Source organism: Misgurnus anguillicaudatus, chromosome 2 (assembly GCF_027580225.2).
Source record: "Misgurnus anguillicaudatus chromosome 2, ASM2758022v2, whole genome shotgun sequence".
Classification (NCBI taxonomy): Eukaryota; Metazoa; Chordata; class Actinopteri; order Cypriniformes; family Cobitidae; genus Misgurnus; species Misgurnus anguillicaudatus.
Genome location: NC_073338.2, coordinates 39,638,731 through 39,657,621, shown reverse-complemented (window position 1 = coordinate 39,657,621; position 18,891 = coordinate 39,638,731). Strand labels below are relative to the sequence as shown.

Here is an 18,891-nt window from a genome sequence, read left to right as displayed (position 1 = left end):
ATTTTCGCATGGCCTGCTCAGGCAAAGGGCTGTTGACATTTATTTCCCGTCTGTAGATTTACGAGTACCTCGGCTTGGCCAAGCCATAAAAAATCTGGGGAAGAAAACCATTCTGTGTGTCCACGCACATGTGAAGGTGACAGACTCCAAATGCACTATTGTCAGCCCTCGCACATTTATATGCGATTTTTAGTGGCTGTTATATAAACAATATTGATTGACAATTTCAACGCTGTTGCTTTTGAAGAAAAATAACAGTTTTTATGGATACAGTACAAGGCAAGGTCTTTGGCAAGCTGTCCCTGAGATGAAGGACACGCCGCACGGAAAAAAAAGGGAAGACAAATGTGATCCGATCATTAGACAGGTGTTCGCTTGCCACCTGTGAGATTTGATCTCGGTCAATTCAATCGTTTTGTTTATTTTCTCCGTTATCAGAGGTATCCTCAGGTTTAATAACTGCACGCCTCTCACCTGATTTTCACCGTAACCGTGTTTCCTACGTTTCGCGATGCATTTTTCATCATAAAAAAGGCTCGATATCGGATGAGCATCTGAAGCAGAGTATTGATTGTAATTTCCTGCAACGTTCATTCCAATCACAAGCTTTATTAAGAATCTCATTTCTGTCTACACGGCGGATTGGTGAAACAAAAAGCAGTGCAAACAGAGACACCCTATAACCTCATGCATTTATACTGTATATAGCATTATGTTTTGTTTAAAAGTATGCAGGTGCAAAACTGAAAGGGTTAAAGTCTATGCATGCTTGCTTCTGCTTGTGCCAACAAATCTTTCCGAGTGGCAGCAGTAAACTGTTTATTCATTGCTTCACTAAAACTGGCATTTAGGCTTTTTGCTGTATCCTTTATTTATTACATTAATGCTTGATTTACACTACCTTCACATTTATTGGACGCTGCTGCCTCTCAGGAGAAATTTTTACCTGTAGACAACAAAGGCTATTTTGCATTGCACAGAGGAAGGAGAGAGAGTATGTGTGCGGATTTTGGCACTGGCACAACTCAATTGATCGTACTGAAGTCTCTGCTTTGGGTGATTCTGCCCCCATGTGGTAATAGTGTGAGATTGCAGTGCTCAATATTTAGATTTGGCAATGCAGCTGTTTTCAGTTTTCACTATTTGAATGAAAATAATATAGACTTTTAAAGAGGTGTGTACAGTATATTGTTCATACTGCAAACCCATATTGATTAAAGCAAGGTCAGATTTTAGGACAACATTTTATTTAAATAAACAATATTTATTAAATTAATTTATTGACTAAACAATAAAAATAAAGCATTTTTTTTATAAATTACAATCTCACAATATAAATTTTCAAAACTGGTTGAAATGTAATAAAAACGACATTTACGAAAACATAAAACGATACAATCTCTATAGTCCAGTCTAGGGTTAGACCAGTATATCTGTAGTGTTTCATCTCACAACCTTCTGGATACATTCAGGCTTACAAAACATTGTATAGAATTTAATTGTTCTTTGGTGTTGTAGCCTTATTCCATTCATGCAGTCTCATCTGAATTTTCCTAAGGCCTGGCTTGCTTTTCCTGTGTTTTCTCTTGCGTGGTTTTATTGTCTTCAATTTGGGTCTGTCCTGTGTTGTGGTTGTAACAGTAGTCGGTGGAGCAGTTGTGGTTCTTATAGTCCGCTTTGGTGTAACTGAACATGGATTTGCATTTGATTTTAAACTCTTTCTGGACACTGTAGTTGGCTTGGTGGTCGTTGTCCTGATTTCTGTCTGGAGGCTTGTACTAGTAGTTTTGAATGTGGTCACTGTTGATGGAGCAGTTGAGACTGATGTTGCTGTACTTGTGCTGATCACTGTCTCTGGTCTTGCTGTTTTGATTGTTGTAGATTTTATGTTTTTTGATGTTACTGTACTTGTGCTGATCTCAGTCTTTGGTCCTGTTGTTGGAATTGTTGTAGATATAGCTGGGATGTCTGTAGATATTTTTGTGTTGCACATAGGGGGATCTGTGTAAGGTGTCGTTGTCGTTAAACGTCTTTTATCCAGTTCTGCTTTTGCTTTCTTGGCCCATTTATCCTCTGGATCGGAACAAATAGTTTTATTTTTCTTGGTGCGGAACCTGTCCATGAGAAAGAAGTGTTTAGAATCTTTATAATCACTTAATTATTTACTTATTTATAATTTATTCAGATTATTGATTTATATTTAAATTTCATATTGATATATAACATAATAATCTTGTACTTGCCTTATAGCTTTGATGGGACATAGTGAACTATCTTGAATGTAATAATCCAAAAGGTTTCCAATTTCTGTTTTGGTGCCTGACACAGTAAGACAGCAGTTTGGTGAAGGTCCATCACTTGCTAGAAAAAACACATGTTATTCAGATTGAATATTTTTTATGTTTATAAACTAAAACATACATTCTTTCATGAAGGTACAATGTCAACTCCCCATCTCTACATTTAACGATGTCAAAAAAGTTACTCATGCCAAATTACAATATTTCTCTGTAAAGATGTAGAATTGAAATAGTTAAAATGGTTAAATCTTACCTGCTATCACAACACTCATCAGCCTTAAATAAAATAGAAGAAGAGATAGAAAAGTGAACTTCATCTTGTCCTCTCGCACACTTCTAGTCATGAAACTCGATCTGGGTTGCAGGGTCTATGTTTAGGGAGGTCTCTCAGCCCACAATGCTCACCACCCTTTCTGATCACTTTTCTCCGTCATGTAGGCCCACAGACACCTCAACCAGGGACAGGAAGAGATGAGTGTGCTGTGGAAGACAGAGCGATAGAAACGCATTCAACCACTTAGAGGAAACTAAAGGGTTACATCATTTACATTGATCATTTAAGCTGACCGCTGTTCACAATGACTTACTACAGTACAAATGTAGACTTAGACATTGTTCGGCTAATGTGGCAATTCACATAAATTAAGATAAATAACGCAAAACTATAAACATACAACCGGCCACATGTGGTTTTACTTTTCTATAGCATATTATGGTATACAATATTACTACACTGTAAAAAAGCTGGATGTTTGGATAAAAAGCGACGAACCTAACTTGATACCTGTAGGTTGTTTTAACCCAAAATGCTGGGTTGTTTTAACCCATTGTTGGGTAAAATACATTTTTTGGGGGCTGTTTTAATGCTAACCCATTATTTTTTTTAATGTTCAACTCTCATCCCCTAAATGTGTTAGGATATTAATAAAAACACATTGTGCAAAATTGTGCAAAAAGGTTGCTCAAAGCCTTTGAATATTTCCGAAATCACATATTTTTGGCAAAAACTGTACCATTTAAAAACGCACAACACACATAAAACTTGCTTCTTGGAGGTTAACTTTGTTCCAGTTATTTCAGTCTCTTCTGATCCGTGTAACCATATAGCGGACTTGCTTCGTGTTGCTTCAGCTATTGTCTCAGTGTATATTGTCTATTGTGCTTCATTCACATTGAAGCTTTCTTGCTTTGAAAGACATATCACAACTAAAACAGGAGTTTTAATTGCATAGAGCATGGTCAAATAAGTCAATTTTTGCCGTACGTGTATATATTATTAAACAATTATACATGCTAGCACAAAGTATCACAATACGCGAATGTGTTGAACTTTTTGAAGTTCTTGAGCAACCTCTAAATATTAAAGGGGGGGTTTAATGGTATTTCAAGCATTCTGACTTATTAACACAGTTATAGAGTTGTTTCCTCATGCTAAACGTAGGCAAAGTGTCAAAAATGCAGTTGGGCGTGTTTCAGAGTATTTCTGTGCCGAATGCACTTCGCCAGGGTTCGTACAAGTTTCGGCTAATTTTTTTCGATTACGGTTCTAACTGACGTTTCAGGGGTTTTCGATACGTATCACTTCTTTATATGGGCTTCCGCCGGAAAACTTCCCCCGGAAAACCCCGCCCAGCCGTCAGTCAGCGGGAGACGCTAGAGCTTGCTAACAGCTTATCACGCCACTCAGCCTTGTTTAATTTCAAAAGTCAACAATGGCACAAGAAGAAGTGTGTTTTTGGATGTAAGGAGAAGACATCCAGCCTTATGGAAACAATGGATATAGTTTATTATCCGGATTAGCAGCGGAGTTTTGCGTGTGCGTTTGATGCGGTGGATTTTCAGAACCAGGTCGTGACGAGTTACACGTGGTAAGTAAGACTTCTGTCTTATGTTGGAAATAGGCGCGTGTATATTATATAAATCACACGAACATGTAGTGAATCATAAGTTAAAACAGTGTTGTATAGTGTTGTATGACTCCTACTCGCTCCTCCCGTGTTATAACTCCTCCTCCTTCATTTTTTCGTACGTTATCGGAAAGATTCGTTAAAGCTAATCTTTCTTTTATAAATCTGATTAAACTAAATACTCTTCAGAGATATAAAGGATGTCATACTACTCCATAGGTACTCCAGATTAATATCAGAAATGCAGAAACAGCGTGTGTTACGTGAGCTTTAATTTATATTAAACAAATTTTATTTATTCAAACATATTGGTGGGGTGAGAGCATGAACTTTTAAAAGTTGAAAAATAAGGACCACCCTAGAGTATTATACTATGCTATATATGTTATGACTTTTATATAGCATAGTACTGGTTATATACCACAGTAATGGAGTCTTTAGTTTATATCAGGGGTCTTCAACTACTCTTCTTTGAGGGTCATGATGCGGGCCAAACTTTTAATCCTATTTTTACCTTGTATATATTTAATACTTATTATTATATTCTGTATGTAAGGAATAATTGACAACAGGACCGTTGAATGATATGAAAATAATGCACACCCAAGGTGGTATTACACTGCGAGTGTGCATTATTTTTGAATTAGTGTGCATTATTTTTGAATAATTCAAAGGACCGGAGACAATTATTCCACTTATACCACGGTTTTCCAAAAACATTGCTCTGGTGCATATTTTTCAGACATTTAACAAGTTAGGTGTGCGATTATCAAAAAATAATGCATGCCCGATATATCTGAACCAATAAGAATACAGCATTTAAAGGAGCTGTACATATTGTTTCTACTTAAACTAATCCCTTTTCAGAGGAGCCTGTGTGTGAAGGGGTTGTAATCTTATATTAAAATGATCCACTTTGCGGGTTTTGCTATTACCTCTGAAAAAAATATTCTTTTTTTATGTGAAAGTACTGGGTCGGATTTGGCGCGAAATCCAGTGAAGTCACCTGCATGCGCGCTCCCGAGCCTCTCGCCTCGTCTACTGACTTTGCACTCAACAGCAACGACACTGCAACATGTCTGATAACATTAAGAAACGACCTGCTCCCAGCACAACACAGACTTTAACACAAACTCTACATATTGTGAAGAAAAAAAATATCTGCTGAAGCAAGTAAGGCCAAACGTGAATCGGATCATTAACATTGGCAGCAGGGCATTTGAGTTATGGAGAAACCTCTGCTTTGTTTTGGGTATAAAAACGGATCCGGAGTTGGCTTTCATCCTAATGGACAGATAAGCTAACATTACTACAAAGCATGTAAAATATATTTTGATTTTGTGCTTTTTTTAGATGTTGTTTCGGTTTGCTAGCCTTCGCTTTAGCGTGTGTTTGCCCAGCCGTCATCGATCGATGACGTAAAACTGCGGATGCGTTTGTTTGCGTGCGTCCGGTTTTTAAAAGTCTTTAAACTCGTACATTCTGACATTGATGGAAACTGAGACTATACAGCGTGACATGGACTTTACTATGATATTGGTCGCACAGTGTGGCAAGCAACAATCCTAAAGGACTATTTAAAATAGCACAGTGTATACCAGGCTTTACTGTTATACTGAAATTGTTCAGTGTAGTTTACTAACCGTTTTTGCTATCTTACCGTAAATGTACTTATATAACACCACATTACATAGGCTAAATGCAGTCAATTTAATGTTGCAGTGGGATTTTACCTGAGTTTCCAGCATGTTGTGTGGCGCTTTCTCCGTTGTGTTGCATTTTAGTCTGGCCGTCGTTTATGAGTTCGAGCACGGGCTTGTAAACTTATTGGTTGCAATCTGAAACATCACCGCTAGAGGCCGCTGAAAACTACATATAGCCCCTTTAACAGAGCCATGGTATAATATGTTATAACTTATGTTGTTTTTGTAGGATATTAGGCTAAACCACCTTTCCATTTTACACTACATTCGGACACGACTGTTGGAGTTTGCCCCCTAGTGGCAGTCATAATGAAATGTTAGTTTTATCGTAATTCCATATCAACATGGGAGAGAAGCTCATTCCAGCACAAGAGCCTTTAATCTGTCAGTGTATTTTTTAGTTAATAATGTACTTATCAGCCATCAATTGTTTTTAAATGATTCAAGTGTTACTGATAAAGTTTAACATAAAAAACCTTGCATTGTGTTTTGATTGGAACACATTGATATACATCACTTACGGCTGGTGTGTCACATGTGGTGTAGTCGCACAAGTTTACTTTTTTTAATGCATCCAAACAAAGCCCAAATTTGATCCGATAATTACACACCTGCAGATGGTTGGCACTCCACACAGCCCCTTTACGACTCTTCTGACGGTTTATTGGCTGTCATTTGTCATGAACTGTGGAGACTTAAAAGTAACCACGCTGATCTTAAATCAGACAAAGATGACTGGCAGGCCGGATGAAAATGATTGGAGGGCCGCAGTTGGATCGCGGGCCGCCAGTTGACTAGTTTACAAGATACTTGAGGATACTTAAAAAATAATCTATGGTGTTACCATAATACATGTCCAAAAAGTGTTTTGCTTATTAAAAAATATTTTTAGTTGCATGTATATGTACAGTAGAGTTATGTAATATGATTGCCTTGACTCAGGACTGAACTATGCTACACATACAACACGTAAGGCAGAGACAAAAAGTAGCTTTGATGTTGAATTGAACAGCCAAATCGAAATTGTGTTGCTAAAAATAAAACCCTGTGCACTTTGTAAGCGTGTGTATAAAGCAGGTCTGTTAAGTGCGTGTGGAAACTACAGAGCCCTTATAGGGGCCGTATTCTTGAAACCACAGGCGTCTTATTCACCCTTAATGGGATATTCCACATCTCAGTAAGACCTTAAAACAAAACCAGCTCCCACCCAGCATTCACCTACACTTTAACTGAAACACGTGGATGTTAGTTATCTACAATGCACATTGTTTAATGTGATTTGAAAGTGTTCAGCATATTATACGGTTAAGCGTGTGTAATTTTCTCTGCTACTTTCGTGTATACTGTCATGGTCATTTCCATTATTGCAGTATGTGAAAGTAAATGTCGTGCTCTAAATGAATAACCACATGCGCATTTCCTGTTTCAGCTCACACAAAAGAAACATCATATGATGTCCTGCATCTGAACTTTTTGTAGAGAGGTATTGTGCGTATATAGACCATCAGTAGACCACATCACATTTTCTTAGTCAAGAGGAAATCGTGGCTATGCTTGCACTTTACTGTGCTTGCAAAAACATGCAAACATGTAGTAAACCAAACAGCAGCTAGCTGGTAATGTTCACATCTCTGACATATTCATGAACCAGAATTACATCAAAAGAGTCACTGAAGAGGTTTGATTTATAATTGTAAGGGCTTTGCTCTTTATTTTTTTTACTTTAACCCATATGTTGGAAAAGAAAGATTCAAGAGGTAAAGACATTTATGAGACAAAGACAGACCTTTCATCACAGTTTAACCTATTTAGATATAGCTATAGATATACAGCAGGGCTCCACATTTGTTTTAGTATCGACATTGTCATGTGCGTCTGCAATAGTCACTATGCATAATGTGGAATTATGTAAAGATATGGGTGTATATTAATATTCTTATTACAGTGAGGAAAATAAGTATTTTAACACCCTGCTATTTTGCAAGTTCTCCCACTTAGAAATGGAGGGTCTGAAATTGTCATCGTGGCTGCATGTCCACTGTGAGAGACATAATCTAAAAAAAATCCAAAAATCACAATGTATGATTTTTTTAACTATTTATTTGTATGATACAGCTGCAAATAAGTATTTGAACACCCGAAAAAATAAATGTTACTATTTGGTACAGTAGCCTTTGTTTGCAATTACAGAGGTCAAACATTTCCTGTAGTGTTTTACTTGGTTTGCACACACTGCAGGAGGGATTTTGGCCCACTCCTCCACACAGATCTTCTCTAGATCAGTCAGGTTTCTGGCCTGTTGCTGAGAAATACGGAGTTTGAGCTACCTCCAAATATTCTCTATTGGAGACTGGCTAGGCCACGCCAGAACCTTGATATGCTTCTTACAGAGCCACTCCTTGGTGTGCTTCGGGTCATTGTCATGTTGGAAGACCCAGCCTTAACCCATCTTCAATGCTCTAACTGAGGGAAGGAGGTTGTTCCCCAAAATCTCGCAATACATGGCCCCGGTCATCCTCTCCTTAATACAGTGCAGTCCCTCTGTCCTATGTGCAGAAAAACACCCCGAAAGCATGATGCTACCACCCCCATGCTTCGCAGTAGGGATGGTGTTCTTAGGATGGTACTCATCATTCTTCTTCCTCCAAACACGTTTAGTGGAATTATGACCAAAAGTCCTATTTTGGTCTCATCTGACCACATGACTTTCTCCCATGACTCCTCTGGATCATTCAAATGGTCATTGGCAAACTTAAGACGGGCCTGGGCATGTGCTGGTTTAAGCAGGGGAACCTTCCGTGCCATGCATGATTTCAAAGCATGACGTCTTAGTGTATTACCAACAGTAACCTTCAAAACGGTGGTCCCAGCTCTTTTCAGGTCATTGACCAGCTCCTCTTGTGTAGTTCTGGGCTGATTTCTCACCTTTCTTAGGATCACTGAGACCCCATAAAGTGAGATCTTGCATGGAGCCCCAGTCTGAAGGAGATTGACAGTCATGTTTAGCTTCTTCCATTTTCTAATGATTGCTCCAACAGTGGACCTTTTTTCACCAAGCTGCTTGGCAATTTCCCTGTAGCCCTTTCCAGCCTTGTGGAGGTGTACAGTTTTGTTTCTAATGTCTTTGGACAGCTCTTTGGTCTTGGCCATGTTAGTAGTTGGATTCTTACTTGATGGTATGGGGTGGACAGGTGTCTTTATGCAGCTAACGACCTCAAACAGGTGCATCTAATTCAGGATAATAAATGGAGTGGACGTGGACATTTTAAAGGCGGACTAACAGGTCTTTGAGGGTCAGAATTCTAGCTGATAGACAGGTGTTCAAATACCTATGTGCAGCTGTATCATACAAATAAATAGTTAAAAATCATATATTGTGATTTCTGGATTTTTTTCAGATTATGTCTCTCACAGTGGACATGCACATACAGTACGATGACAATTTCAGACCCCTCCATGATTTCTTATTGGGAGAACTTGCAAAATAGCAGGGTGTTTAAATACTTATTTTCCTCACTGTATATTTGATGAATTTTACTTTGATTTATGGGTTTTTGTATACACAGAGGTTATTATTATTATTTTTTTAATTTTAAACAACACCTATTGTCTGATTCATGTTTTTACATTTCGTTTGGTGTGTAAGTGTGCATTAGTTCATGTTAACGATATGCAAAAGGTACATACCCCAAAGTAAACGATGACGCAAGTTATCGTTTCCAAAGTAAATCTCTTTTTTTGGAGTACAACAAACACACAGATTGTAGGCAACAGTTTACTTTCGGGGATTGGTGATGTAGTAAAGTCCGACATTATCCTATTTTCTCGCGCTTTGGACTCACAGCCTGTAAGTTAACTCCTATTAGCATTGCGTGAATCTTTCAAACATGGGCTGCGTCCGAAAACTCAAGGCAGTGACTCGTTGCCTAGCTGCCTCATGAGGAAATGACTTCGGAGGCATGAAGGCAGCTCAGAGAAAGACTTTCGGACACACTTCAAAGGCAGCGTGTTTGAAATTTAAACAGAGAGCGCCTTTGTGATAACTAATCACATATTTGAAAACTACAATACTAATTTCTCGCTAGAAATGCAATTAAAAGGTGTAAAAGTGAACATCTACCTTTATTTACACTAAATTTGTGCTCCAGTCGCTTCCTTGGCCGCCATTTTATTTTTTCAAACTCGACTAGATTCGACCAATCACATGCTTATTGTACGCCCAGGCAAAGGTATCTCAGGAGACAGGAAGTAAACCTAACGTTGAATTCGGACATGCCTTGATGCCTTCCTGCCTTGGAAAGCTGCCTCAGGAGGCAGCAATTTAGAGTTTTCAGACGCAGCAATGGTAAGGAGCGTCATATTTCCTGCTGACGTCAGAGGTATTCAGAGCAATCACAACGTACAATTTAGCTGGCCAATCAGTGACACCGAGCTTTTCAAATCGGTGCATTTCAGAAAGAGAGTGAAATCTGGAGATACAAAAATATACGGTATGTGAAAAATAATGTGTTTTTTAATCATAAACCATACAAACACATTGTATTATACCAAATACACAAAATAACATTGAATAAAATATGTGCACTTTAAACAAAGTTTGTTGCTGCACATTCTTTATATGCACATGTTGAAAAAAATATCTGTTCTCAAGTTGCCATCATATACAAGAAATCCAAGGCGCATGTTGAAACGGCACATTAAAATGTGCTCGTGGTGTTTCCACAATAGAATCCACTTGTTAAGTCTGATGTCATTAAAATTTTCATGAAGATGCAGTTATATAATTGTGCGGATAGCTGTTACTTCGCAATAATAGTTTTTTTCCCAAAATGGTGCTGCCCTAAACTGAAGAGCCCCCTCAACTACATTAGGTGGTCTTAGGACTTTAACAAAACCAAATAAACATATTCAGCTGAGGTTTTCAGTAAAATCTGCATACTAAAGAACTTTAGGACTAAAGGACTGCTTTCTGTTAGCCAGCAACCTCCAGGCTAACATTATCCGCTTGTTAAGTCATGACGTAAGGAATACCGTTTCCATCTCCAAGCCACCACATTTAAACAGCCATTTATGAGCACTATTTATTCATTGCACACATTTAAGCGAAAATTTTATAAACTCACGTGTAAACTGCAGTCTCAGGCTCTCAGAATCAAAGACAGCAATAAATTAATAATTCATAAAAGATCCACGTCAATAAATCCATGTCTGGTCATCTCAGATTTTGTTCTCAGATATAAATGAGGATCGGGTGTTTTTGGTAGTTTTTCATTATGATACGAGTGTATTAAAGCCGTGATATTTCTCTATCACATCTGTGAGCGGTTGGACCCGGAAGCAGCGCATGACATCAGACTTAACAACCAGACACCAATGTGGAAACACCACAAGCACATTTTATTTTCACTCATTCATTTATTGCACAACCAAACTAATGTAAATAATGAATATGTAAAAATGTATGCATGTTTGTAAATCAAAATTCAAATCTGCAAATGAAACATCAAGGCAAATGAATTAAAATTATCATTACTAGCAGAGCACAAATAAAGAATTGTCAAATAATCTGTCTGTGAAACTTACACAACAGCTGCTAAATAGCTCCTCAGACTTTTCAAACAGAAAGATTTTTAAGGCGACCTGACACAAAATAGGAACAGGGGTATTTATTTTGATCTATTTTTAATCAACATTTTTTTGTATTGGTACTGATATCTTCTCAGCGATTTTCCTTTCCCGCTTTTTCCTCTCCTTCTCTTTGGCAGTTGTTTTATCCTCTTTGTGGGTGAAGTTGTGATCATCACTGCAGTGACTGCTACGCTGTTGTCATTTGCTTTGGATATAAAAGTGGTCAGTGGTGTTGGGATCAGTTTTGATTGAGATGTTTGGCACTCAACAGTCTTTTTGGAAGGTTCCACTGCACGTTTTGCATTCAGTTCTTTCATTGCTTTCTTGGCCCATTTATCTTCAGGATCTGAACAGATTGTTTTATTTTTCCTGGTGCGGAACCTGTACATGGAAAATTGTTACTTTTTTGTGCTCATCATTTCCCCTATGCATAGCCCACATTTAATATTGACTGTGTAAAATGTAACTTGCCGTATAGCTCTGATGGAACACAGACTTGAGTCTTGCACATAATAATCCAAAAGGTTTACAATTGGTGTTTTGGTGTTTGACACCATTAAACAACAGGTTACTTGAGACAGGTCATCACCTATGAGAGGAGCATATCAGTAATTTATATTAACAATCTGAAAACCTCCATGTACTCAGGAAATTACATTGTCAACATGTATCTAGATTTTAGTCAAGTCAACATTGGTCTGAAAAGCTCCAGAATTAATCAGGACTCACCTCCTCCCTCAAAACTCCTGATTCCTGTAGAATAAAGAAAACTTAGAAAATGACCTTCATTTTTCATGCTTGTAATAATTTACTTTAAAACCAAACCAAATAAGCACATAACTGAGCTGAAGAAAGCTCATTAATATGATCAAAACTCACCTTGTGTTTGAACACTTTTGCACCATATGGAGTAAATGAGAACAATTGAAAGAGTGAACTTCATCTTGCCGTCTTGCATACTGATGATGTGCTTCAAATTTTGTGGAGTTAAGTGGGAACCCTCCGTACACAAACGGCACAGTACTGCTTTCACTTCGTTTTTTAAGCCGACAAAGTTAAAGTTTCAGTTGCGTTTCGTGACATTTTGGTATGGTCTAATTTTGACCTTTTTTATATAGGTCAGACAACATTACATTTACAAACCTGAGATTTAGCAAAACTAAATATTTATTTTGAAAACATTATGCAACAACATGAATGAATGAATGCCTTGCCCTTTGAAGACTCATTGCGGGCTTTTATCCTTTTTTCCATTTTCAATAAGGATTATTATTTGTAGTGAACTTGAACAATTATTATTTTATGCTTCTGAATGTAGTGTTGGATAAATCGGCCGATGATGCTTGCTATGTTTCTCAATGAATTACGGTGAAATGCCGTTTCATCCAAAAGAAGGGTCTTCAAATCTTTTCAAGTATTTTCATGATAATAAAGAATATGTATAATGATTATGTTTGATATGTGTTGCTTTTTAAATGCATTTATAAATAACTCACAGTGATTTCCGATTGATAAGACTTCCTAGTGATCAAAAGCTATAGTACATGAAAAAGCTGTCCATAATATTGGCTGTGCGATTCAGAATCGATATCGGACAGTTATTATTAGTTTCTATCGGCATTTATTGTCCCATCCCTACTTGAGTGAGATTTGCAACAAAAGTAAAGAAATTATTAGACGCACTAACAAGTGGAAAGAAATTTAGAGAGTTACTGATTCACATCACTCTCCCAAACTGTATGTATTTAATGGCTTTAACCGCTTATTATTTTTTTCATCAAAATGTCCAACATTGTTCGTTTTATTTTAATTTCTTTTTTCGAACTAATCATTTTCTAAATAAAATGCTAAAATATATGTGAATAGTTTGATAGAGTTGCTAGTTTTGGGGGCTAAGATGACATACAGGGGTGCTGAAGCCCCCCTAAAAAGGGTCTAGAACTGTCTTTTTTAAATAGGGCTTTTTATGTTCGTTCCTTAGCACAGTAAAGCACCCCTGTAGAACTAGGCCTATTTCAAATACTTTTATAATGAAAATACTTTTATAATGAAAACAAGATAATCAGATCTTTCAAATCCCTGTATCTAATGCTACAATCTTACAAACAATATTGTTTAAAAAGTTTGGAAAAACATAAATTAATGTACTTTAATGGTGTTTAAAACAAAATTCCATGCTCCTTGTGTTTCGCTTCTCTTTAAGTCAAGGCAAAGGGCTGTTTAGTGTCTTATTCTCTTGTGCTTTGTTTTTATCTCTCAGAGATGTGTTTTTAAACTTTGACACAAGGAAAGAGACATTAAACCACTCTAGTCTATGCAAGCAGAGATACAGAGATAAAGTTTCAAAACCACATTTGCACAAGCTGTATCTTGTCAAACCATAGGTCATAATGCATTACCAGAGGAAAAACTCACCTGCCAACTTATACCCAAATATGATTAAAATGCAAAAGGTGAAAAGGAGTATTGCCTTAATCAGTTTGAGTTTGATTGAATTGGAAGATATAATTGCATTATTCACATCTGCCGGTGTGCTGAATACAGTAGTTCTACCAGAAAGACTCGAAGATAGATTAAGACTTGATATATGAGTTTATTTAACAGTAGTTAGCAACCAAGGTTAGAATGTAACACAGTATAGTTCTTTGGCGTAGGCCCCGACCATAGTTCAAATCCGGGGGTCACGGATTCTTGCGGTTCCTGTCTGAAGATGAAGACAGGCCAGAATCTAATCCCCCTTGAGTATGGACGGAACCGACCTGATGATGGTGGTAGGGAGGGTGGGTTTGTAAATGCTGGCATCAGTATCTGCGAACGCAAAGACAGGTGAGTACGAGGCTTATATACTCTCAGTATCAGGGGTGATTGATTGCGCCTTGTGAAATGAATGACGTAACATTCGAGTTTCCTGGTAGAACTTGCGCAACGCTACGCTAAAGCTATCATTTCTACCAGAAAGACTCGAAGATAGATTAAGACTTGATATATGAGTTTATTTAACAGTAGTTAGCAACCAAGGTTAGAATGTAACACAGTATAGTTCTTTGGCGTAGGCCCCGACCATAGTTCAAATCCGGGGTTCACGGATTCTTGCGGTCTGAAGATGAAGACAGGCCAGAATCTAATCCCCAAAAATTGATCGCAATGATCGGTACCCACCAGTGTTTCTTTGAGGTTCCTGAAACAGATAAGAGAAATTGTTATCTACTGACATTGAAGGATACCATAAGAGGCCATGGGATTACCGCTTAGGCCATAGAAGGCAGCGATATGCCCCAGAGAGATAGGCTGGAGAGATAGGCCGCATAGGCCGTAGAAGGCAACGATATGCCTAGTGGGAAAAGCCACATAGGCTTTAGAAGGCAACGATATGCCAGACAGAGATAGGCCGCACAGGCCATAGAAAGCAACGATATGCCTAGTGAGAAAAAGCCGCTTGGGCCTTTGGAAGGCAACGATATGCCAGAGAAATAGGCCGCGTAGGCCATAGAAGGCAACGATATGCCAGATTGAGATAGGCTGGAGAAGTAGGCCGCGTAGGCCGTAGAAGGCAACAATATGCCTAGTGGGAAAAAGCCGCGTAGGCTTTAGAAGGCAACGATATGCCAGACAGAGATAGGCCGCGTAGGCCATAGAAAGCAACGATATGCCTAGTGAGAAAAGGCCGCGTAGGCCTTTGGAAGGCAACGATATGCCAGAGAAATAGGCCGCGTAGGCCATAGGAGGCAACGATATGCCAGATAGAGATAGGCCGCGTAGGCCATAGAAGGCAACGATATGCCAGATAGAGATAGGCCGCGTAGGCCATAGGAGGCAACGATATGCCAGATAGAGATAGGCCGCATGGCCATAGAAGGCAACGATATGCCGTGTTGAGAGAGGCTGTGTAGGCCATGAAGGGCAAAGATATGCCAGGGTTAGATAGGCCGCATAGGCCGTAGAAGGCAACGATATGCCCAGTAGGAAAAGCCAACAGGTTAGCTTGCAATAAGATTCACCACCACCAGTATTGATAAAAGGTACATACCATAAACATGTCCATAAATGTCGAACGTAATATCAGCAGTAGAGGATATCCGTAGAAGGCTGCCACGTTAGGCTTGATAGCAGAGAGGCCGCGTAGGCCGCAGAAGGCAACGTTATGCCAGAGTGAGAAATGATATAAACGGCAAAGGCCATGATTTAGCATAGTCAAATACACCACCACCACCAGTAGTTTGCTTAAACATACCTTGATTACTGCTTGCCGATATTGAATTGACCGTCATTGTGGTTTCCTGCACACAATGAAATAAGGAGCTCGGCTCCTGATGAAGAGACACAATTGGTGTATGCATGCTTTTATATTGTCATTATAAAAGTAGGGAGAAGATTCTATGGTTACAAACAAATCTGACTGATGCTAAAGATTGCACGGTGTCACTGTCGTGTCTTGGGTTTCCCCAGTCTTGTACTCTTTATTTGAAGTTCTGTAATTCATCCATGTCTGTAGTTCTTGTAGTTCGTTGGTCCTTGTTCTAGATTGTTTCCCCAGGTGTGTCTTGATATCTTGTTTACCCACATGAATATATAGTCCTTGTGTTTCAGTTGTCCTTTGTCGAGTGTAGTTTGCCGTCATCACTTTTTAGTCCTGTATTCTGGTCTTCATTCTGGTTCTGCTTTGTGCACTTTTGGGTTTAAGAAATAACCCATTGCCTTTTCTTGCTTGCTTCGCCATGACACAGGTGATTATATACACAATTCTCCGTTTACGATGTAAATTAAGACCCCCCAAAAACTGAGGCGCGGTACCGTAGGGTTATGCAGTTGATAGATGGATGTACTCCGACGTAATAGCCTTCTAGATGAAAGTTTACAGCTTAAATTGACTAACCATAATAGCATGATTAAACGTAACAGTTTTGTGCAAATAGTCTTACATGATGTGCACTTAAGAAGTTCTGAATTATTTGTTGAAAGATCCTCCACCACACTGGCAATCCAGAAATGATCGAAGCCGCACCATACACGACTGCGGACGTGAAACGTGACAACCTGCGTGCACGCGGCAAGTGTGCACGGCCCAGTGCTAACGAAAGCTAAAGTCTTGTACAGTACATGTAGCAATTATGCATCTTCAAATCCTTGCAGCCGTATGCAATTAGAGTTCCTGGAAGTCGATAAAGAGCCCTGTTGGTAATGCAGGCATTGAAAATAAAGCACTTATAGAACTGCATGTCCGTAGTCTGTGTAAAAACATGTATATATATTAAAATAGCTTGCCTCGTGTAGCAGCCGCGCTGTTATAATGTTTTAAATCCTAGCAGCCGGTGTAATGTGGTTATATGGAAAGTTGATGCATGTTTCGCTATTTTCTTTAGGATGCAGAGCAAGTAGATTGTACTTTTCTAATTCCAGACAAAGTTCCTTATGAAGTTATCATTTAGAATTATAACGGCATGATTTCGCCTTTCCCAGACGAAAAATTTCCATCGTGAAACAATCATCAGATTTCTATGATCGTGGCTTTTCGTCGGTGGTACAGTGTCGTACGGTGCATGGGAGAAGTTCAAAGATGGACGTTTTCCTGGTCTTTTATCCAAGATAGCCTACAATAGTTTTCTGACAGTATCAGAAATTCAGCATGATCACCGCACAATGCGTTTGCTGCTATAATCTTGTCAGAGTGAAAAAATCCTGTGGTATATTCCAGGCTTTAAACAAAACATAGAATTAAATTAGAAGCAAGTTATTTCAGATGCATTCCAATTCTCCAGTCATGTTGGAATTCATTAAAACAGCATATGACGATTAGAATTAAATAGTTGAAACACATAAGATAATCGAACACCACTATATTCGAACATAACACCACTCGAAGAAATATTTAGACATAATTTCCATTGGGTTCCATGCTAAAACAAGAAAGAAATTGTGTTTGTATTCTGTATAGCTGGTGGCACCACCATTTCGGGCGACACATATGTTGCCAACGTTCAACAGCACTTTAAATAGGAATTACGTGATGTGATCTAAAGCTAGCAGTCACATTACATCTTCAAACCAGTATCCAGACATCCGCTGTAGCCTACCCATACGCATATTCTGTGTGCCTGCGTCGCCAATAAAGCACAATGCACTTAATGGTTTAAACTGATGCATCCTGTTGTATTCTTGAAGAGGCAAGCGCACGTTTTTCAACTTTAAGTGAGGTCTACTGCATACAAACAAACTCGACATGAGGGTTTACAGGCTCAACTTTGTTGAGACATCCACATAATGCACACCGATCAAAACAACGGCAAGCCCTTAGGAATAACACCAATGCACGTAATTGTATTAAAGACACCACACAACATCGCCCCGTCTCCATATTGCGCTGTAAGACATAGTCATTGCTATCTTTCGGTTGTAAAAGCATGTACTGTGCACTATCAGCCAATCCAGCATAATGAATAAGAGAGCTTACCTTAGGAGAAGATAATCCAAATACATAGATGGGATGTTCAACGCAACCGAGCTCGGATAAGAAGTTGACTGAGATCTGGAATAAAGTCTCATTTGAAAAGTACAGTTAAAAGTTGATGCATTCTCGTACTTTATACATGTGCATAACTGAAGATATTAAAGCACAAAGCTTTAGATGGAAACATTTATGCTGAACCTCGTGCTCAAAATTGACAATATGCATTACTGTTGCCATTCGACCACACACACACTTACGATTTGCTCAGCAACAAAATGTGTGCTTAAAAACTTTACGCTGTATGACCAGGATTTATTCTCCAATGATATATTAATGGTGTATCCTACCATAAGATTTAAAGTTCGTAAAATAGCGTATCCCCGTATCCTTAAAGTCTGTAATTAGGGTCAGGTGAGTGAAGATCTAACGTGAATATTTGCATTTGATATGAACAGTTTGCATGAATACTGTTAGGCATTAAGCAACTTGCATTGTAGTACCGTAGCGGGAATAGGACGTTGCAAGACCTGTTACATGAATAAATAGTACCTTATATTATTGATGTTTTAGGAAAACACTGAAAGGGACAGTTCAGATGAAGCTCGTATACTTTGCGCATTCCTTATTCCAATGAAACACGCGAACATTAGACCGCGTCATTTGCCTGTTTGCAGCATGTCATGCATTGCATACACGCGGAATTTAATGTGTGAAATTTCGCGAGCAATAGTCTCTTCATCCAAGTCGATTCCATGTCTTTGCTTCACAAAACATTCGCGTATAGTTTAAAACCAATAATAAGCGGAGCATTTGGTATTGTAGATGAAAGACAAAGATCCTGTGATGAGGGAGAAAACAAACTTCAGCATTCCCTCCAAAGCCGGCACGGCGACTCCCAGCGTGCAGGT

At 38.6% G+C, this 18,891-nt stretch overlaps 2 protein-coding genes across 3 annotated transcripts in view; one reads left to right on the top strand and one right to left on the bottom strand.

The window, feature by feature from the left end:
• Positions 1–18,891, top strand: part of LOC129442857 (uncharacterized) — a 183,223-nt gene that overhangs the window by 19,709 nt on the left and 144,623 nt on the right. The gene's annotated exons all lie outside the window — the stretch shown is intronic.
• LOC129442859 (uncharacterized) lies at positions 1,285–12,623 on the bottom strand. Its single transcript, XM_055203161.2, has 8 exons — positions 12,418–12,623; positions 12,268–12,291; positions 12,010–12,127; positions 11,581–11,919; positions 2,706–2,780; positions 2,554–2,576; positions 2,244–2,361; positions 1,285–2,114 (listed from the first exon to the last, which is right to left on the bottom strand). Exons 1-8 carry the CDS (start codon positions 12,494–12,496, stop codon positions 1,496–1,498), a joined length of 1,395 nt encoding a protein of 464 aa, XP_055059136.2. The 5' UTR covers positions 12,497–12,623; the 3' UTR covers positions 1,285–1,495.